Source organism: Daktulosphaira vitifoliae, unplaced genomic scaffold (genome assembly GCF_025091365.1).
Source record: "Daktulosphaira vitifoliae isolate Bord-2020 unplaced genomic scaffold, ASM2509136v1 Scaffold_4, whole genome shotgun sequence".
NCBI lineage: Eukaryota > Metazoa > Arthropoda > Insecta > Hemiptera > Phylloxeridae > Daktulosphaira > Daktulosphaira vitifoliae.
In genome coordinates, this window is record NW_026099575.1 from 16,501,872 (window position 1) to 16,519,060 (window position 17,189).

Below are 17,189 nucleotides of genomic sequence, written 5' to 3' on the forward strand. Positions count from 1 at the left end.
TATATTTAGTTCTGCAGGAGTGCGGACATTGAAATGAAATGTTTATATGTATTCAAACCCTTTGAACTAACAGTGATGAATAATTACATGTTTCAGTAACGAGCAGACAAAATTACGAATGTAATATGATGTTTCGGTCTGCAAGGAAACTACAGTCTTGATTAAGAATTTTGTTTGACTTAACATTTTCTTTCAACATTTTCATCTGTGTCTTTAACGTCTTAGAAGTTTTACTTTGATACGTCTCAACATCTGTAGTTTTTTAAATACAACTCAGGTTTCAAAAGTCAGTGATTTTGTTTCGAGTGTAACAAACTGTGTCAATTGTTATTTTGCCAGCTTTCAGGGTGATGTTTCGGCTTAAACGTCAAATGTTTCAAAGCTGATTCATATTTGATGTCCCTCGAGCAGAATTATTCGGATTATTATATCCATTACATTATGACTGAAGTTCGTTATATAGCCACAACTATATAGTTGTGTTTTACAATTTCAGTTGTGTATTCAAGAGCAAAGATTCTACTGACTTGCACGATGAACACTAGCAATAAATTAAAAAAAAAAAATTGATGAGATAATACTAAACTATATATACAACATTAGAATATCCGTGGGTTTCTTTAAAAGAGTTGTAACGTATTCGATATAGAGATAGACGAGTCCCGTATACTGTCTGACTTGATGAAAAATTAATCGCAGTTGCCTATCAATGTTGACTAATAAACAGCCAAAATAAATTATGGGTTTATAAAAATTTATTACAATATTCAATTTTTAATGAATTAATTTATTTACGTTTTAAAATAACACGTTATGCTTGCTTTTGTTCATTAAAAATAAAATTACAACATTTTTATTGAATAAAAAAAAAGGAGAATAGTGTGGTCATATGAACTTATGATATTTGGCCCAATTATTAAACACCGCAATTCCTCGGTAGATATATTTTTAGCTCACATAATAATAATAAATCGAAACTATAACGAGTTCATTGGAGTGTGAATAATTTTGAAAGGGTATTGCAACACGGCTGACGTCGTCAGATAAAGCATTTTTTATTATTTATTATATTTTCTGCGCGTTTAGGTTGATCGCATTATGATTATGTTGATATTGTGTGTTATTATATTATGTCGGACCACTTAAAGTATTTAAAATGTTATTGTGAGGCTCGTAGAAATACTTTTAATCGCCGTTTTATAGGTTACTGGCCTGATGCGCACGTTTTCGGTTTCACTATGTGTTGATCGTTTTCAATATTTCATTTAAGTATAAAATCGAACAGTTTGTTGATAGTTTGTGACTCGAATTTAATAATTGCGGTGCAACTATTGTAAAACAGCTTTACCGCGTGGGGGCTTGGCAATAGGAAATTTCGAAAAAGTCTTGTGTATTGTCATACGATCCATTATCAATGTCTACATATAAATTAAATTAAATATTACAATAATTGGCACGACGTGCGTGATATTCTAGTGGCATAATGTGTGTTGTCGTATTTAGACTTCAAACGGTTTGAATTATTCAAATATAATCATTGTATTAGAACTATTAAATGTTGCATCTATATGATAGAAGAATTAGATCTACAACAGGAAATTTAAGTGTTTTTTATCTGTTGAATAATTTTAAATGTCACAAAAAAAAAAAGAAAACCAGTAACTAATTCAAATTCTAAAAACAAGACAATTGTAAAAATAATTAGTCAAGTAGACAGTTCAAATAGATGTTACAGTCTTGACTTAGATTATACATAGTTAATAATGATACATGAATAACTAATTAAGAATTAAAACGTATGATCATAGTTGTTATAAAGCTTTAATAATTATTGCGTTCCGCATCAATTAGTTGGAGAAACGTGAAGATAATTGAGTGAATGTTTTTTAATGAGGAAATTTTGTAAAAAATATATTATTATGTTGTGGCTTCATTATTGTTTTAATTTGCGTCCCTATATTCGTGCATGATATAATTTCATTAAAAAATCAACTTGTAAGTTTAACCATATACACGAAAACTCATTTACCCAAATTACGTAATGTTTCTCGGTGCTATTAAACATCTAGTTAATTATATAGAATTATTAAAGTTAACGAATAGAGCACAATATAAATATTAAATTATACACTAAAAAATATATTCATCTTAGTATTTCTACAAAATATGATTCATCTTTAATTTTAATCAATTTATCTGTTAGAATATTCACTAAAATATATTGAATAGATTTAACGCTGAAAAGAGTAGACAATATGATTATATTCTCTTAAAAAAAAAAATGTATATGATGCTATAGTTTAATTTTAAATAAAATTATACGAGAGTGCAATGGGACTAGGAGCAATGTTCCCCAAAAAATATTTCAATTATTTTTTAAAAATGGTACTCTATTTAACACTTCCACTTTAACAGTAATATTGACATGGTTCCCTCAGAAATGACTTTTGGATCCGCGATTTATAGCTATAGAATAGCTACTTTATCAGGTACATCGTGTACTTTACAAATTATTACAATACTTGATTGGTATACATAACTAGATTTTTTTAAAGAAATTTAATAGACACAAAATAATGAATAATAAATATAGATATAGATATATCTTTACAAAATTCAAGGTTATATTTTCTATGTAAAAGCAATTATATTATTATACTTTACAAATTATTACAATAATTTATTGGTATACATAACTGGATTTTTTTAAAGAAATATAATAGACACAAAATAATGAATATTAAATATAGATATATATATCTTAAATATATCTTCACAAAATTTAAGGTTATATTTTCTATGCAAAAACAATTACATTATTATTTACAATAATTAATCTATTTATTCAAATCATTAATTTTCATCTAAATATTTTGAAGTGCTATATAATTCGTATTGAAATATTTATAAACCATTTTTAACTGTCCAAAAATATTTTGCGTACGCTGAAATAAAATCTGATAAAATTTGATTTAATTCTTAGCTTTACTCAAACAACACTTGGTACCTTACCTGAATTTTCGTGTATCATTATAATTAGTATAAGATCGCTATTATACTTGTTTTTTGTAGTAAATATTAATTAATTTTATATTTCCTTGGTCGAGTATAACGGTAAAAAATATATTATACTATAAAAAAGATATTCTACCACAGGTATATTTGTAAGATAAAGTAAAATAGTGTTTTGTAATTAACAAGTAACAAAAAATAATAATAAGATGTTGGGAGTCTTAATGTTTCTTATAAAATTTTCTCTTATGTTTTATTAAAATATTCTTTTTATAAGATAAAGAAACTTTACGTTAGAATTTAATTAAAATTTATATACCACATTATAGGTACTTAAGTAATTAAATATTTGTTTAATATTTATTTGAAATGTTATATATTTTGTTTAGAACATAAAGGATTTGTACGCAAATGTTTTCTTTTTTTGTAAAAAACTCATGCAATATTTGCTTGAGTGTTGTAGTCAAATAAATAATAAATATATAATGCAACACTAATAAAAACAAGTCTTAAAATAGATATATTAATTGTTTTTGAATATTAAAAAAAAGTTATTTTTAGATACTTAGAATTATTTTAATTTTTAACCAAGTCGAATTATAATTAATAGTAATGCTTATTATTATCGTTAAAAGTCTAATGCATTGTAATAAAACTTTTAATGTTTGCGTATAAAATTTTGTGTTTTGTTTAATACCATACGAACACATTAATAATATTATTTGTTAAATTTGTATTTCTCGTTTTATGTCAAATAAATTATTGTCATTAGGGTTAATAACATCCATCAATTTCGAGTCAATAAATCTATACTATAATATACTCATACTCTATGCTCTGTTAAAAAGTGTACCAGTTGCCAGTAACGAATGTTAATTTAATCAGTGAAGTGCGATAATACTATTAATATAACAGTCCATATTAACTTCATGGCATTTTATTTTTTGAATTAGGATATACTCGATACAAAGCACTTACGTTTTCATAAAAATATCTATTTTTTTTTCGTTGGAAATTTAATAAAAAAAATCTACCGGAGTACTAATATTTCAGGATTTATGATAAGTTTTACTAAGTTAACAGTGTTACTTCTAAGACTAAAAATATTAAAAATCTTTTGTCTACATTTTTCTTCTTATTATTTTTTAGCTTCGATGCGAAGCTGAGAAGATATTAATTTTACTATGATGAATTTTTTTTTTTATTATTATTTTTTTTTGTGTTTGTTCCACTTTTTTTTAGCGTTCACCGAACCGATTTGTTTCAACAATACGTCAAAAGATCACAAGACGTATTAAGTCGAAGACATTACCCTAAAAATTTGCAAATATTGCCCTCGTTTCCTATAAATGGTGGGGGGGAAATCTCCAAAAAAATTGGAAATTTAAAAATCACTAATTTTTGAAATTTTTTCATTTTTTTTTATTTAAAACTGACATCATTTTTTGAAAAATAGTTTAATAGAAATAATTTTTTTCTATTAGATACATTAAATATTTTATACATTCTCTATATAGAAAATTAAAGTCATTCATTTTTAATGTTTAAAGTGTTTATTGTCGAATTAGGTTGATATGATAATTAGTTTCAACTACAAAATTAAATAAATTTACCTTGTAGTATATTAATTTTTTAACTTTATGTGTGTGTGTCTATAATATTCCATTTTTTCAGTAACATGTTGTTATATAAATCATAAATCTAAAAAAAATAATTTTTAATTTTCTATTTAATAATGTGAATTTCAAACTGAAGTTGAGCTAAGAGTTATGGTAACAAATTCAACATTTTTTTTATTATTAACTTTCAAAAAATCTATTTTAAAAGTAATAACTACTTAATAATTTTTTTATAAATTCTCCGAATAAATTACAATACTAAATTATTAAATATCAATCTCATATTATATTTCATTGCTATAATAAATACGTATTTATATATTATACTTCTAAATCAATAAAACTACTAATCAGGAATAATAAAGGAAACAGGAATTCATTTTTCTTTTGGAATAGTCCACCAATTGTTAAAATTAAACACTATCTACAGATATGTATCGAAGCGTTTATTATGATAGTGATTTTAATCACTGTCAGATCTTTATACTTGTCCCAACTATGACACATCCATACTGTGCCGCAACTCTTCTGTGCTACCGTTTTTCATTTGTTTATTTATTTATTTTTTTGTGCAATTATAAAATTTAGCTAATTTATTTCACCATTTTCGTATTGGATGTTATTTGCTTCGACTGTTACTTTAAAATTGGTGCAAAATTTTTTGAGTAAACATTTTTTTTGGTCAAAAGGTCAATGTATGATAGTATGTATTAGTTAACTGATGATAAATAATTTAGTATTGACCAATAGTGTATTTTGATATTTTGTCAGTTACATTTTTCGACGTTAAACGATTTCGACGCAAGACGTGATTGTACTCCGTCTATCGTACACAATTTCGCTTTTATATATTTTTTTTCCCTTAATATAGGTCTAGTCATAGTGGTGTAAAGCTCCGGGAGCACTTTAGGACAATGACCCGGCCGGTCTTTTATTGATTTCACAATTGTTCTTCGTGCACTAGTGTATTTAAAATCACATGATTCAATACATTATTTTGTTTTGTCGATTGGGTATTGTTTACTAAGTTAAACACATATAGGAAACTAAGAAACTTGTTTATTTAAAAATTTCGTATATTTTTTACACGTCAACTAACTAAAAGTGGCGAATAGCTATTAACATGATAATATAAAGTTAAATTTTACATCAACTCTAAAAAGAACCAAATTGAACAATACTTTTAAGAATTCGATGACTTAAATTATTTATCAGCTGAGTTAAGAGAAAATAATAGCATCAATATTAACAATCAATAAAAATACAAAATTGTATGTGAAGAATAAAATTTCATTTTAGAAATCATCTTAGATTACATATTTAGAGACGGTTTCATTTTTTGAAAAATTCAAAGTGTTCGAATTAGAACAGACACAAGAAAATGTTTGAATAGAATCGCGGTAGTACAACAACGGTTCTACTTTTTTTTTATTTATATTCTAACAGTTTATTAACCTCAAACTGAACTATCGACTATTTAGTATTTAGGTTACTTTTCTAATGGTTTTGAATACCGTACCGTAGTTTAAATGTAAATTATTATATATATTTTGGCACATCTAAAGAAAACTGGACTATATGACATTTTCATCTGCCAAAAGCTCGTTAAGACGATCACGGCTTCGAGTTGATTTGTCATAACCGCTTCATAGTCTGTCATAATGGTCCAGAAAATGTTTCGATAAATCATCAAAATCCTGTTTTATAATTTTTATTTTATTTGTGGTTTCATTTGTCAAGTTAATGTAAACATGAATTGTACACAAAAGAACTGGGTAAACATTACCTTTACTTTAAGGTTATTTGGAATTAGTTTGTTCGTCGAGTTGGCGTGCAGACAGAAATTTAAATTGCTTTACTTTTTTTTCATCTGAGTAAATCATTTTTATTGTTACTTTTGTATTTCAGCGATTGCGTAATTATTTACATTTTACATTGGTGTGAATCATTAATATGAACAATTTAAGTGTAGGTGTAGTCACGTTAATATTATTAATATTATGTGCAATAATTTAAGCCATAACTTAAATTTATTCGTTTTTAATTATTTTGTCAAGCATTTCACCAGAATACCTCTTGATTTTAGAACGAGTTAACAATTTTAATGACTAAGATTTTCGACAGTCAATAGCGATTTAAATTTGTCCGAAAATAAAAATGTAGAGCTAATTATAGAGTTAATTTTCAATTCATTAAAAAATAGTCCTCTTAATGATATTATTAATTCAATTTTTTTTTCTGAGCAATGAAATACTGATTTTATTTAAATTTAATTTTGTGCGTCGTGAATGTTTCTACGAAAACATTTAAAAATGTTTGTTGAGACTGCTTATAGGTTTTCTACGATGAACTTAATTTTCACACAATGCGTGTCACTAAATAATAATAGAAACCCGTTGACACATTTTTGTATTTCCCCAGAGAAATGTCATCGGTGATTCTCGCTACCATATCGCTATTAGAACAAGAAACGTTCAACAGTAAAAGTATTAATTAGCCGGATTGATTGAAAGGCTATCTAAAACGATACTGTTAGTGTAAAATGTATTATTTAAAGCAACTTGAATCAAGTGTTTGGAACAAACCTACAATATTAACCTTTGTAATATTTTATCGTTGCTATATTATAAGTATGAAGAGTACAATTTAACCCAAAATTGAATGATGAAATATTGTTTATAAGTTTTCGCTTGTTATACAACAACTATTGGACTTGTATTTCGGAAGTTATTAAAATTTTTTAGTGATAGCTGCAGGTGAGACGCGATTTTTTGTCCGTTCTCTTCCTCCCGCCTGTGTATAAAAATGTCAATAACTTCGAATAACTAATTCAAAAGTGGTTATTGACTTGTCATTTTTTTTTAAAATTAGATCATCATCTATTACCTAACACATACCGAATAAAAAGTTTTCAATATTAATTTTATTTTTTCGATTAATTAAGTAGGACATAATAAATTAATTACTCTGTATGTGTATATAAATGTATATGTACTTAATTAATACCTGGCTTATTGATTTTGATTAGTTTATTGTTACAAATATCTTGATACATTGAATTAAATAATTTCGCAAATTAAAAGTTATCTTGTTTTGATTTATAGACGAGTACACGAAGATTACAACACCTAGACAGGACGTGTTATTCAAAAAAGGTTATCTGGGAAGACGTAAAAACACTTTAGTGCCAGTAATTAATGAGGTTATGAACGAAAACGAAGGTTAGTATTTAAAATTTTGAAAACTCAATTGATTTCAATCGTAAAAAGTTATCAGTTTATATTATTTAATGTGTTACCTAAATTTATTGCAGATATTCTAACCCCAGAAGCCATGGGTCAAGTGGATGAAATGTGTCCGCCCGGCGATTACATCGATCCTTCTGCTCTGTATTTCATTAACGGTGGGTCTTAAAAATTAAGATTCTATAATTAGATGTATCTACTTCGTGATTTACTTATTGTATTATTATCAAAATATAGATAAGTTAAAATTGTTCAGCTTTGTCTTTATCCTTATATAGAGATAATCACGTGTCTGGCATGCTTTTTCATACGTTTTACCTTATAATCCTTAAATTCTGAATACAAATAATTGTACTAGTTACATTAAATTAATTTATCTTTATTGAGGTACTAAGGATAGTAATAAATGAGTTAATAAGTTAAACTTAATTTTAATGAACTTTTTAGATATTTAGATTTTACCTAATGGTTAATGATTTTTCAGAATTATTCGAGAGAAAGAAAAGAATACACTATTTTTGTATAGCTAACAATTGAAATAGGATTTTAAAACTACAATATTTCAAGAAAAAATTATTTATTCCAAAAACTCTTAAAATATATATCACATTGTAAATATGTATTTCTAATATATGGAGTGTTCAGTAATTAAGGAAACGGATTTCTATTGTTCTTATTGTTTGTAACAATTGACTTGTTGTTTTACTTAGTTTACTAATTATATATATATTAAATTGTCGAGACACATGGTTTTGTCATTGAGATAACTAAAAAACGTAATTTCTACTAGTTTACATAAAAAAAAACTGCTTTGGAAGATACAATAACAAAATTATGCCACACATTTTTTTTATTTATAAAAAATTATGATTTATTGTGTAAAATAAATTTTAGATAAGAAATATTTAGCCCCCTAAAAAATGTTATCAGCCTATAAATATGATATTTTTGCAAACTTACAAACACTTATATTAACTTAATTTAACATACTGATTTAATGAAATTTTTTGTCAATTTACTTTTACCTAATTTATCAAAACAGGTAACTGATAACATTAACTATTAACTAGTTAACTTATTTTAATTAACTAAAAATAGAGATAAAGTAGACCATTAACTTACATAACCTTGACAGTAACCGATAAAGAGTTCAAAAACTCAAATTCTAAATAAAAAAATAATTGAATTAAGGCTTAAGAAAAATATGAGAATTAATTTTTTAAACAAATATATAAAAAGTGCATATAACCTATTATGTAAAATAATTAGATAGCTTAATTTAAAATTTATATTTTTTGTTAAAAAAAAATGTATATTTATATACTTATAGGTAGTGGATATGAAGTTTATGACCCCTACACTGGTAACATTACTGTGTTAATGGGTCCACCTCCTGGACCTTATCCTCCGGCTGGTCATCCAATGATGGCTGCTATGCCGTACCAAACAATGCCACTTCAACCTGTTGAATGGTTTAATCCGACCAATTTACCACATCCGGGTAGCGAACCATGGACTCCAAGCCTATATCAATCTTATAGACACAGCAAAAAGCACATGTCTGCAGATGCCCAACAAGTAAAAAATTACCTTAAATCTCTAAAATTTTGAAAAACAAACCATTTTTAACTTTGATTATAATCGTAGTATAAGAATAGTATACAGGGTGTTCCACGAGATTTTGATTAATTCATATACTTTTCTTATAGCCATTTATCAAAATCTCGTGCGATACTGTATAAGTATATAAAAAATCATCATATAATTATTAAATATTACCACAGGGTAAGGTTATAAATTTTTAAATTTAAAATTTAGTAACAAAAACTAAAAATATTTGATTAGTATTATGAAATTATATATATATATGTGTGTATTTTTAATTGTACTAAAATATTTATAGAACAATTCCTGGGTAATTTTAAGTACCATAAAATTATTTTTAATTACTGTATCAACAAATAATGTATATAAGTCATATGTTGTAACTCTTTATGTAGCACACAAGTATTATTTTGTTTGTTTTTAAAAAATGTACTACATTATTAAGTATTGGGATCCGGGCTTGTTATATAAGATGGTTATTTTAATTGTGTTAATTTTGATGTGCCAACTTAATTTTTTGACATCTGTAATACAATTATAATTATGATAACCTATTTAATTTTTAAACCAACGTGTTTTAGAACGGTAGTGCTCAAAGTTCGGAAGCTGATGGCAGTGTCCATGAACTCGGATCTGATGACCAACAGACCTTGTACCAAACACCACAGCCATACTTTTACCCAAGTTACATGTTTGGTGCTCCAATGTACAATTATAACGGTAAGTGGTTAAAATTTGTAAATTATAGAATATATAGTCATACAAATAATAATCCATAAAAAGAATAATTAGAAGACGTAGTGATTTAAATTTTCATTTAAATAAGTTTCTTTGTTATAATACTAGTATTTATTACACTATTTTATTATTGTATGAATATCAGATTAGTTTTTTTAAATCTTTCTTTCGATTTTTTTAGAGTAATTATTATATATTTATTGAAACTTTAAACATAAAGTACAACCATATCCGAGCTTAATTAAAATTCAAAAGCTGTTGAAATGTGGCAAAACAGTTAATAATTCAATGTTGATTTGATTTTGACGTTTATGCTTTGTGTTCACATTCTGATAATTGCATTGACTTCTCAGGAGATTGCCAAACATTCTAATTGTTTTAAATTAACTTTGGCTCGTATGGCTAGACGACATTCTTGTATCGCCTGACTAAATCTCGACACAATTAGGACATAGGGACAGAACAGCCTGTAAATCATTAGTAAAAGGACCACCTTTAAAAATGAATCTCCTAAATTACAGAGAAGTATATTTTTTTTAATCTATTTCCTGTGTAATCCATTTGCCAGGTCTACCGTTCCGGCTGTTCCCTCTCGAGTTAATATTTTTGGATTTAAAAGAGATTCTTTACGTGACGCATTGTTCGTCACCTCGTACGTTTTGGAAGTTTTCCAAAAAACATATTTTCGATCACTATTTTTGTAACTCTTAGATTTTTTCCTCTGTGACGGTTAATGAATTAACAAACGACGGCATGGCAGTAATATAAAGGAGGAATAATTGACGACTTACTCAAATTGCTTTTGAACATCTTAATCTCCTGACACGTTACTTAGCGTTACATAATATAAATAAAATCTGTAAAAAAATATTGTAGAGCAATTGTCCTATTATACATTTTATAAATAAATGTGTCGCTCTGAAAGTGTTAAATAATTTTTTAATTTCTTTATTATGGTTAATTACTTCATACTTAGTAAACCTAGTTTAAGATAGTTAAAGTAAACGGATTTTAAAATATTTTAGTATTACTAGGAAGAAGTAAAGATCAATTAATCAATTAAATACTGTAATTGATTAATAATCAATAATTCATTATTATTAATGTTCATAATCAATCTTCCATTGACTTGCGTTTTAGAGAGGTAGCTCAAGAGAGCTTAATACTTCTAAAAGAAGTTGAATACTTTCAAAAAATTTAAGAATACAATGTTAGGAAGTAAAATAATGTCATCTATTGTTAAACTTTTTTTTTTACCACCCCGTTCCAAAATTTGATATAGATGTTTGCTTGTTCATCTAATATTGATTTAAATGTTAAAAGAAATTAGCCAATGAAGTTTTAATTATGTTACAAATATTAATTTTTGTCATTGAAACTATAAATTATTAGCTATAAATTTTCAATTTTTAATAACAATGTTATTTGTTTATATAGGTGTTAGTATCCAAGTGCCTCTTCCACAATCACCTCCTTCTCCATCGTTGAGCTACGATTACACTAATGGTAAACGACGAAAGAAAAAGAAGCGCAGAAAGCGAGGAGGCGTAAGTTATTTATTTTTATTAATTATTTCGAATAAACTCTTTGAGCATTATGTTTAAACATTTTTAATTTTCATTCTTGTTTTGAATTTTTGAGTGGTTAAATTATATTGTAATGTAATGTAAAAAATTAAATGTCAAAATATACATGTGCTTTTTAAATGATAAATACCGTTATCTTCAAGCATGATGCTAATTTAACCATAGGTGATTAAAGTTAAATAACAATTTAAAATGTGATATGCGTAGTGTGAAAATATCTTTCAGCTGACATTTTGAAAGGAATGAAAAAAAAAAAACTAAGAAGCCTAGCATAGTTAGAATGTTTTTGATAAAGGAAAATATTTATAGTAAAAAGGTCAACAAATGCTGTATTAAAATAAAAATGACGTTCTCATTGATTATTACTATCCACTGTGGAATTTTTTTTTTATTGATACATAAGTGGTTGATAATGCACATAAAAAATAAAATTCATTTTTTTATATATTGATTTACATATTTTAAACGTAACTTATTTTTTTCTAGGTTTCTGAGGAGTATTCTGACTCTAGTTCAGAAGAACAAAAGAGTCAGTCTGGCGCTAGTAGTGATTTAATTCTAGATTCGGAGAAAACATCTGATTCTGGTGTATTAACTAATAATAGTGGTGGTTCGACTCCGGTTAACGTCATTCCCGTCCAGTTATCCCATAATGCACCTGCTTTCCACATGGACTGTCCTCAACCGTTTGAAATTATCCATGGGACACCTATATTGGTTCATCATCATCCAGATCACATGGCTGCATTTTATCAACCAATAACACAATATACAGATCACTTAGCATCAATTGAATATGAAGTTATACCAGAAGAACAACTACCCGCTGAAGTATCAACTGATGATCGACCAGATGGTGAACCTACTGCAGGATATTCGGCTGAAAACTCAGACTCCGGAATAAGTTCACCCAATAGTGAAGTAATGGTCAAAGAATCAACAGAGGAAAAACAATCAAAATCTCAGACCACAAACAGCGTAAACGGTCAAACAACTTCTAAAAGAAATAGAAACAAAAAAAGTAAACAAAGAGGTGGAGGAGACAAATCTATTGTGGTAGTAGTTGAATCTATTACTAAGACTAAAAATAAAGAAATTCAAAAATCCCATCACGAAACAAGTAATAATAGTGGAGGCAACAAAAAATCATCAAAAATCGCCAAAGAACCACCAATTATTAAAAAGTTAAATGCTAGAAAGTTTAAATGTAAAACAGAAAAAGATAATGATAGTAATGGTAAGTGTTCTTCTGAAAAAAAACATGTGACAAGAACTGCGATTGAAACTGTGTCTGATATAACGACACAAATAGATCAACTTGTGATAAATCCTATAGATGACGAAGAATTTTGCTCGCTGGAATGTACTCCTAGATCTATCGCGGACGGTGGACGTTTCCCCTTTACTAAAACGCATTCGGTCGACTCTTGTGACTCTGTCGAAGAAGAGACTTTTGCCACGGCTGTGAATACAGGAAATTCGGACACTGAAAACGAGGTAGGCTGCAGGCAAGATGATTCAGCACCAATAATGGTCAAGACTGATAATGATCCTGAAGTGACATTGACACGAGCTATCTTGCCTGGACCCATTACCGAAGCCGTAACTAAATGGCTTAATGATCAAGGTGGACTGGTGTTGGCATCTACAACATGCCTTCAGGATGATGACACGGAGGTGACGACTGATGACGAATGTGACAGTGAGTATGACGACTTCGAAGAACAGCCAATCAGTCCAAAAAACATGAAAAGCAACCCTTGTCCCCTTGCGCCGTCTCATAGTAATGAAGAGGAGGGTTCAAGGGTTGCTTGTACAACTGTTGCTGGAGGACCGGGACAAAAAAAACAGTCCGATAGCAGTTTATTGCCCAGTGGCATTTGTTGTCTGACTCAATAAGACAAAAGACAGTCCTATTCGTACTATTTAAATCATTGTCATCATCATCACAAAAATATTTACTATAAGTATTTTGTCTAAGATCCCATCTGTACAAATATATAATAAGATAGCACAAAAAAAAATTATCAAAATTAAGTCAATTGGTAAACTTATTATCTTTATCATAAGGTTGTAAACTACACGGTTCCTCGGCAAAATTGAAAACAACAAATTTATTAATATTTACTATTCTAATATCTATACGAATATTTTATAGCCTCTTTTCAGCCTATCATATAATCATAAAATTATATATTTTAAGTATTCAACTATTAAATACTTTTTATTATATTATAGTTATATTTATATAAATATAAAACCATCAAAAATGAAGGAAAATCAAAAATGATACTGGTGATTTTTGAATCGCGTTAATATGGTACAATGTTTTTCTTTCATTTTTATTAACCATTAAAAATATGGTGTAATTTTGAGACTGCTTTTTTGGATCTTCCCGACGGGAGTAATATGTTGATAAGTTCATTATAAAATTTGTTAATCGTTATCGTTAAACATTAAATATAATATTTTTGTCGTAAACAATCACGTTTTGGTATAACATAAACAAAATTATTAAAACTATAATGATTTATTGTTGTCATTTTATTAAATTTTAATGTGTGAATTAGTAGGTACCCTGGCCCAGAACTCTAAATTTTGATGAAACCATTATACATTTTGCTTGAAACCATATAGTCAGTTTACTATTATTATTATTTGTATAACTTAGTTTGCTTTGGTGTATTAAAATATTGCATTAATTGAAAAATAATTATTCAATATTTCTACTGTAGATTAGTAATTCATTAAAATCTGTTTTTTTTCGAGTGGTATCTAAATCGTTTCTGGCAAATCATTATATTTTTTTGTTTGTAAATATAAAAAAGTTCAAACTACAACAAAAATATTCATTATACATAATAACAACAAGGTTGTACGTTTTCTTTAAAGATATAAATTATTTATATATTTTTGAATTTGCTTTATTATATCAAATATTGTTAGTAATCGAATTAATGCTCAATTATTAGTTTCCTCATTATGATTTAATTTTTAGAATTAAACTCCCGATAAATTTTAATCACATTTTATGGTAAACCCTATCCTTAGATTTTATTTCTGTCCGGTTCATTGTATGTAGGCAATTAAGTTAATTTTTAACATTTAGTTCTTATATATTCTTAAAATTAACAATTAATGGCCTAAAAAGGAGGCTCTGTCTGAATTTGGTGCTTATATACTTAAAAAACAAAATCGAACAATTCAAATCTATTGTACCCAAGTATAATCTTCTAAAAATTGATTATTAATGTATTATACAAATTGAATAATACTTATTAATGTGTTACAAATTTTTTAGGTGATATTATATTGTTTTTTAAATAAAAAAACCTGAATAATAAAATGTTATGTTATTGAAAAATTTTAATTTGTAAAAAAATATTTTTAGTATCATAAAATGCATGTTTATGTTTTATTTTTAACAAAAAATCATTATTCATGTATCTTGATCATTTTAATGTAAAAGTTTTACTTCAATTAACAATTTAGTTAAAATTACAAATTAATTTAATAGAAAATACATTATAAATTTATATAAAAACTGTATGTGTTATTTATTACACAAAAACTAATCAAATTCAAATATTTCATATTCTGTTTATTGTTTAAAAAAATAGTTATATTTTTATAAATGAACATTCAATAATTTCGAAGTTTATCTACTAACTAATAGCTTTTATAAGTATGCTTCCCTCAGGTCCAACAAAGACTTACATTTATAGAGTTATAAAATCTGTTATATGTGTATTTATTAAATTGTGTTAAAATTGTATACATTTAAATTAACTCAGAAATTTATAATTTTTTCAAAATATACGTTTTTTCTTTTCTGAAATAAATAATAAATTTACTAGCATTTTTGAAAGAAAATAACCTATTATCATATTTAATCAACTTAAATATAATATTTACTATAATAAACAATAATATACATGATTTAACTTATGATTATATTTGATTGGTTATGATAAATAAATAAAAAATATCTATTTTCAAGTGTTAATAAATAATAAAATAAATAAATATCAATATTTTCCTTATATATTATTAAACTGTACAATCATTTTGTATATTATTTATTACAAATGACGAACAGATATGTCGTAAAATTAGTATATTGTTATTGATTTTGCACTTTTAAAATCATTAATAATATCACCATAACAATTACAGTATTAAATAAAAAATTGTACTACGTTTTTTGAATCTATATAAAATAGTCAAAACAGTACTAAATTTAATATCAACACTTTTATAAATCGGTTTGTTATGGTCAATCACTCTACAAGGGGAATAACTATCATGTAATGTAATGCAAGTTTAGGCTTTTGATAATAAGTGCCTTAGGTCATTCCTTTTATGAGAAACTAGAACATATATATTAAAGTATATTATGTTTTGATTTTGCTGTATGTCGCATTGCCATTTGTTTCTTGTTTAGAAAATTGTCATTAAAGTTTAAATTATTATTATATTATGTAAATGGTTGATATGCATGCTGATTTTATTTTATTGTTCCATAATTTGGAAGGAAAATATTTAATATTTATTAAATAAATAAATTAAAGTATATGTGTTTTTATTTTTCCCAAGTTCTTTTTCAAATCTCATTTTTATAGTTAAGTCTTTATAAGTTGCATACTTAGATCAAAATTCTACATGTCGTAGAATAACAATGGAAATAATATAACAAAAAAAATGTATTTTTCAGTTTAGCGTTTTTTAAAATAAAAGTTTTCATTCTTTATATGTAAATTATTTTTATAATTTATACATTATATTATAGTAATTACCATTCTTCGAGTTCAACTATTTCTATTTGAAGAAATTATATCCACTACAAATAATGCAGAAAGTAATATCTTAGTATTCATTATATCCTAGTAACATTTTATATACATAAAACTTATAATTTTAACTAAAATTTGAATAAACAAAATAATTATAGTGATAAGTTAGCTATACTTTTTTGAAAATTGTCATAAAATTTAACAATTAACGTTAACAGTAATATAAAAATTTGATGGAATAGTTCTAAACTTTAAAAAAATATTAATTTTTAAATCATTTAAATAAATTATGTAATTGAGGTTTTAAAGTTTTCCTTCTTAATATTAGTTTCAAAATAATGATAAAACAACAAAGTTAAGATTGAAATATTTTTTACCAAATCTAAGATGTTAAGATTATACATTATAGAGACTGACAGTCCTGATTTATTACCCTTGCGTATTCGTACAGAACGATAAATAATATTGAAATCATTGGTGTCAAATTTTTTAATGAGTCCCACTAAACATTTTTTATTGATGAACTTTTAGCTTCGATGTGAAGCTGAGAAGGTATTGGTTTTACTATGATGTGTTTTTTTTTTTTTTTTT

General features: G+C 26.1%; 1 protein-coding gene across 1 annotated transcript in view; it reads left to right on the forward strand.

Moving 5' to 3' along the window:
- Nucleotides 1-16,378, forward strand: part of LOC126903515 (uncharacterized) — a 35,424-nt gene extending 19,046 nt beyond the window's left edge. Inside the window, exons 3-8 of the mRNA XM_050681689.1 lie at nt 7,736-7,852; nt 7,945-8,034; nt 9,207-9,454; nt 10,063-10,201; nt 11,657-11,766; nt 12,292-16,378. Coding sequence (XP_050537646.1) covers nt 7,736-7,852; nt 7,945-8,034; nt 9,207-9,454; nt 10,063-10,201; nt 11,657-11,766; nt 12,292-13,704 — 2,117 coding nt within the window. The 3' untranslated portion in view covers nt 13,705-16,378. The remainder of the gene's footprint in view (nt 1-7,735; nt 7,853-7,944; nt 8,035-9,206; nt 9,455-10,062; nt 10,202-11,656; nt 11,767-12,291) is intronic.
- Nucleotides 16,379-17,189: the final 811 nt, after the last annotated feature.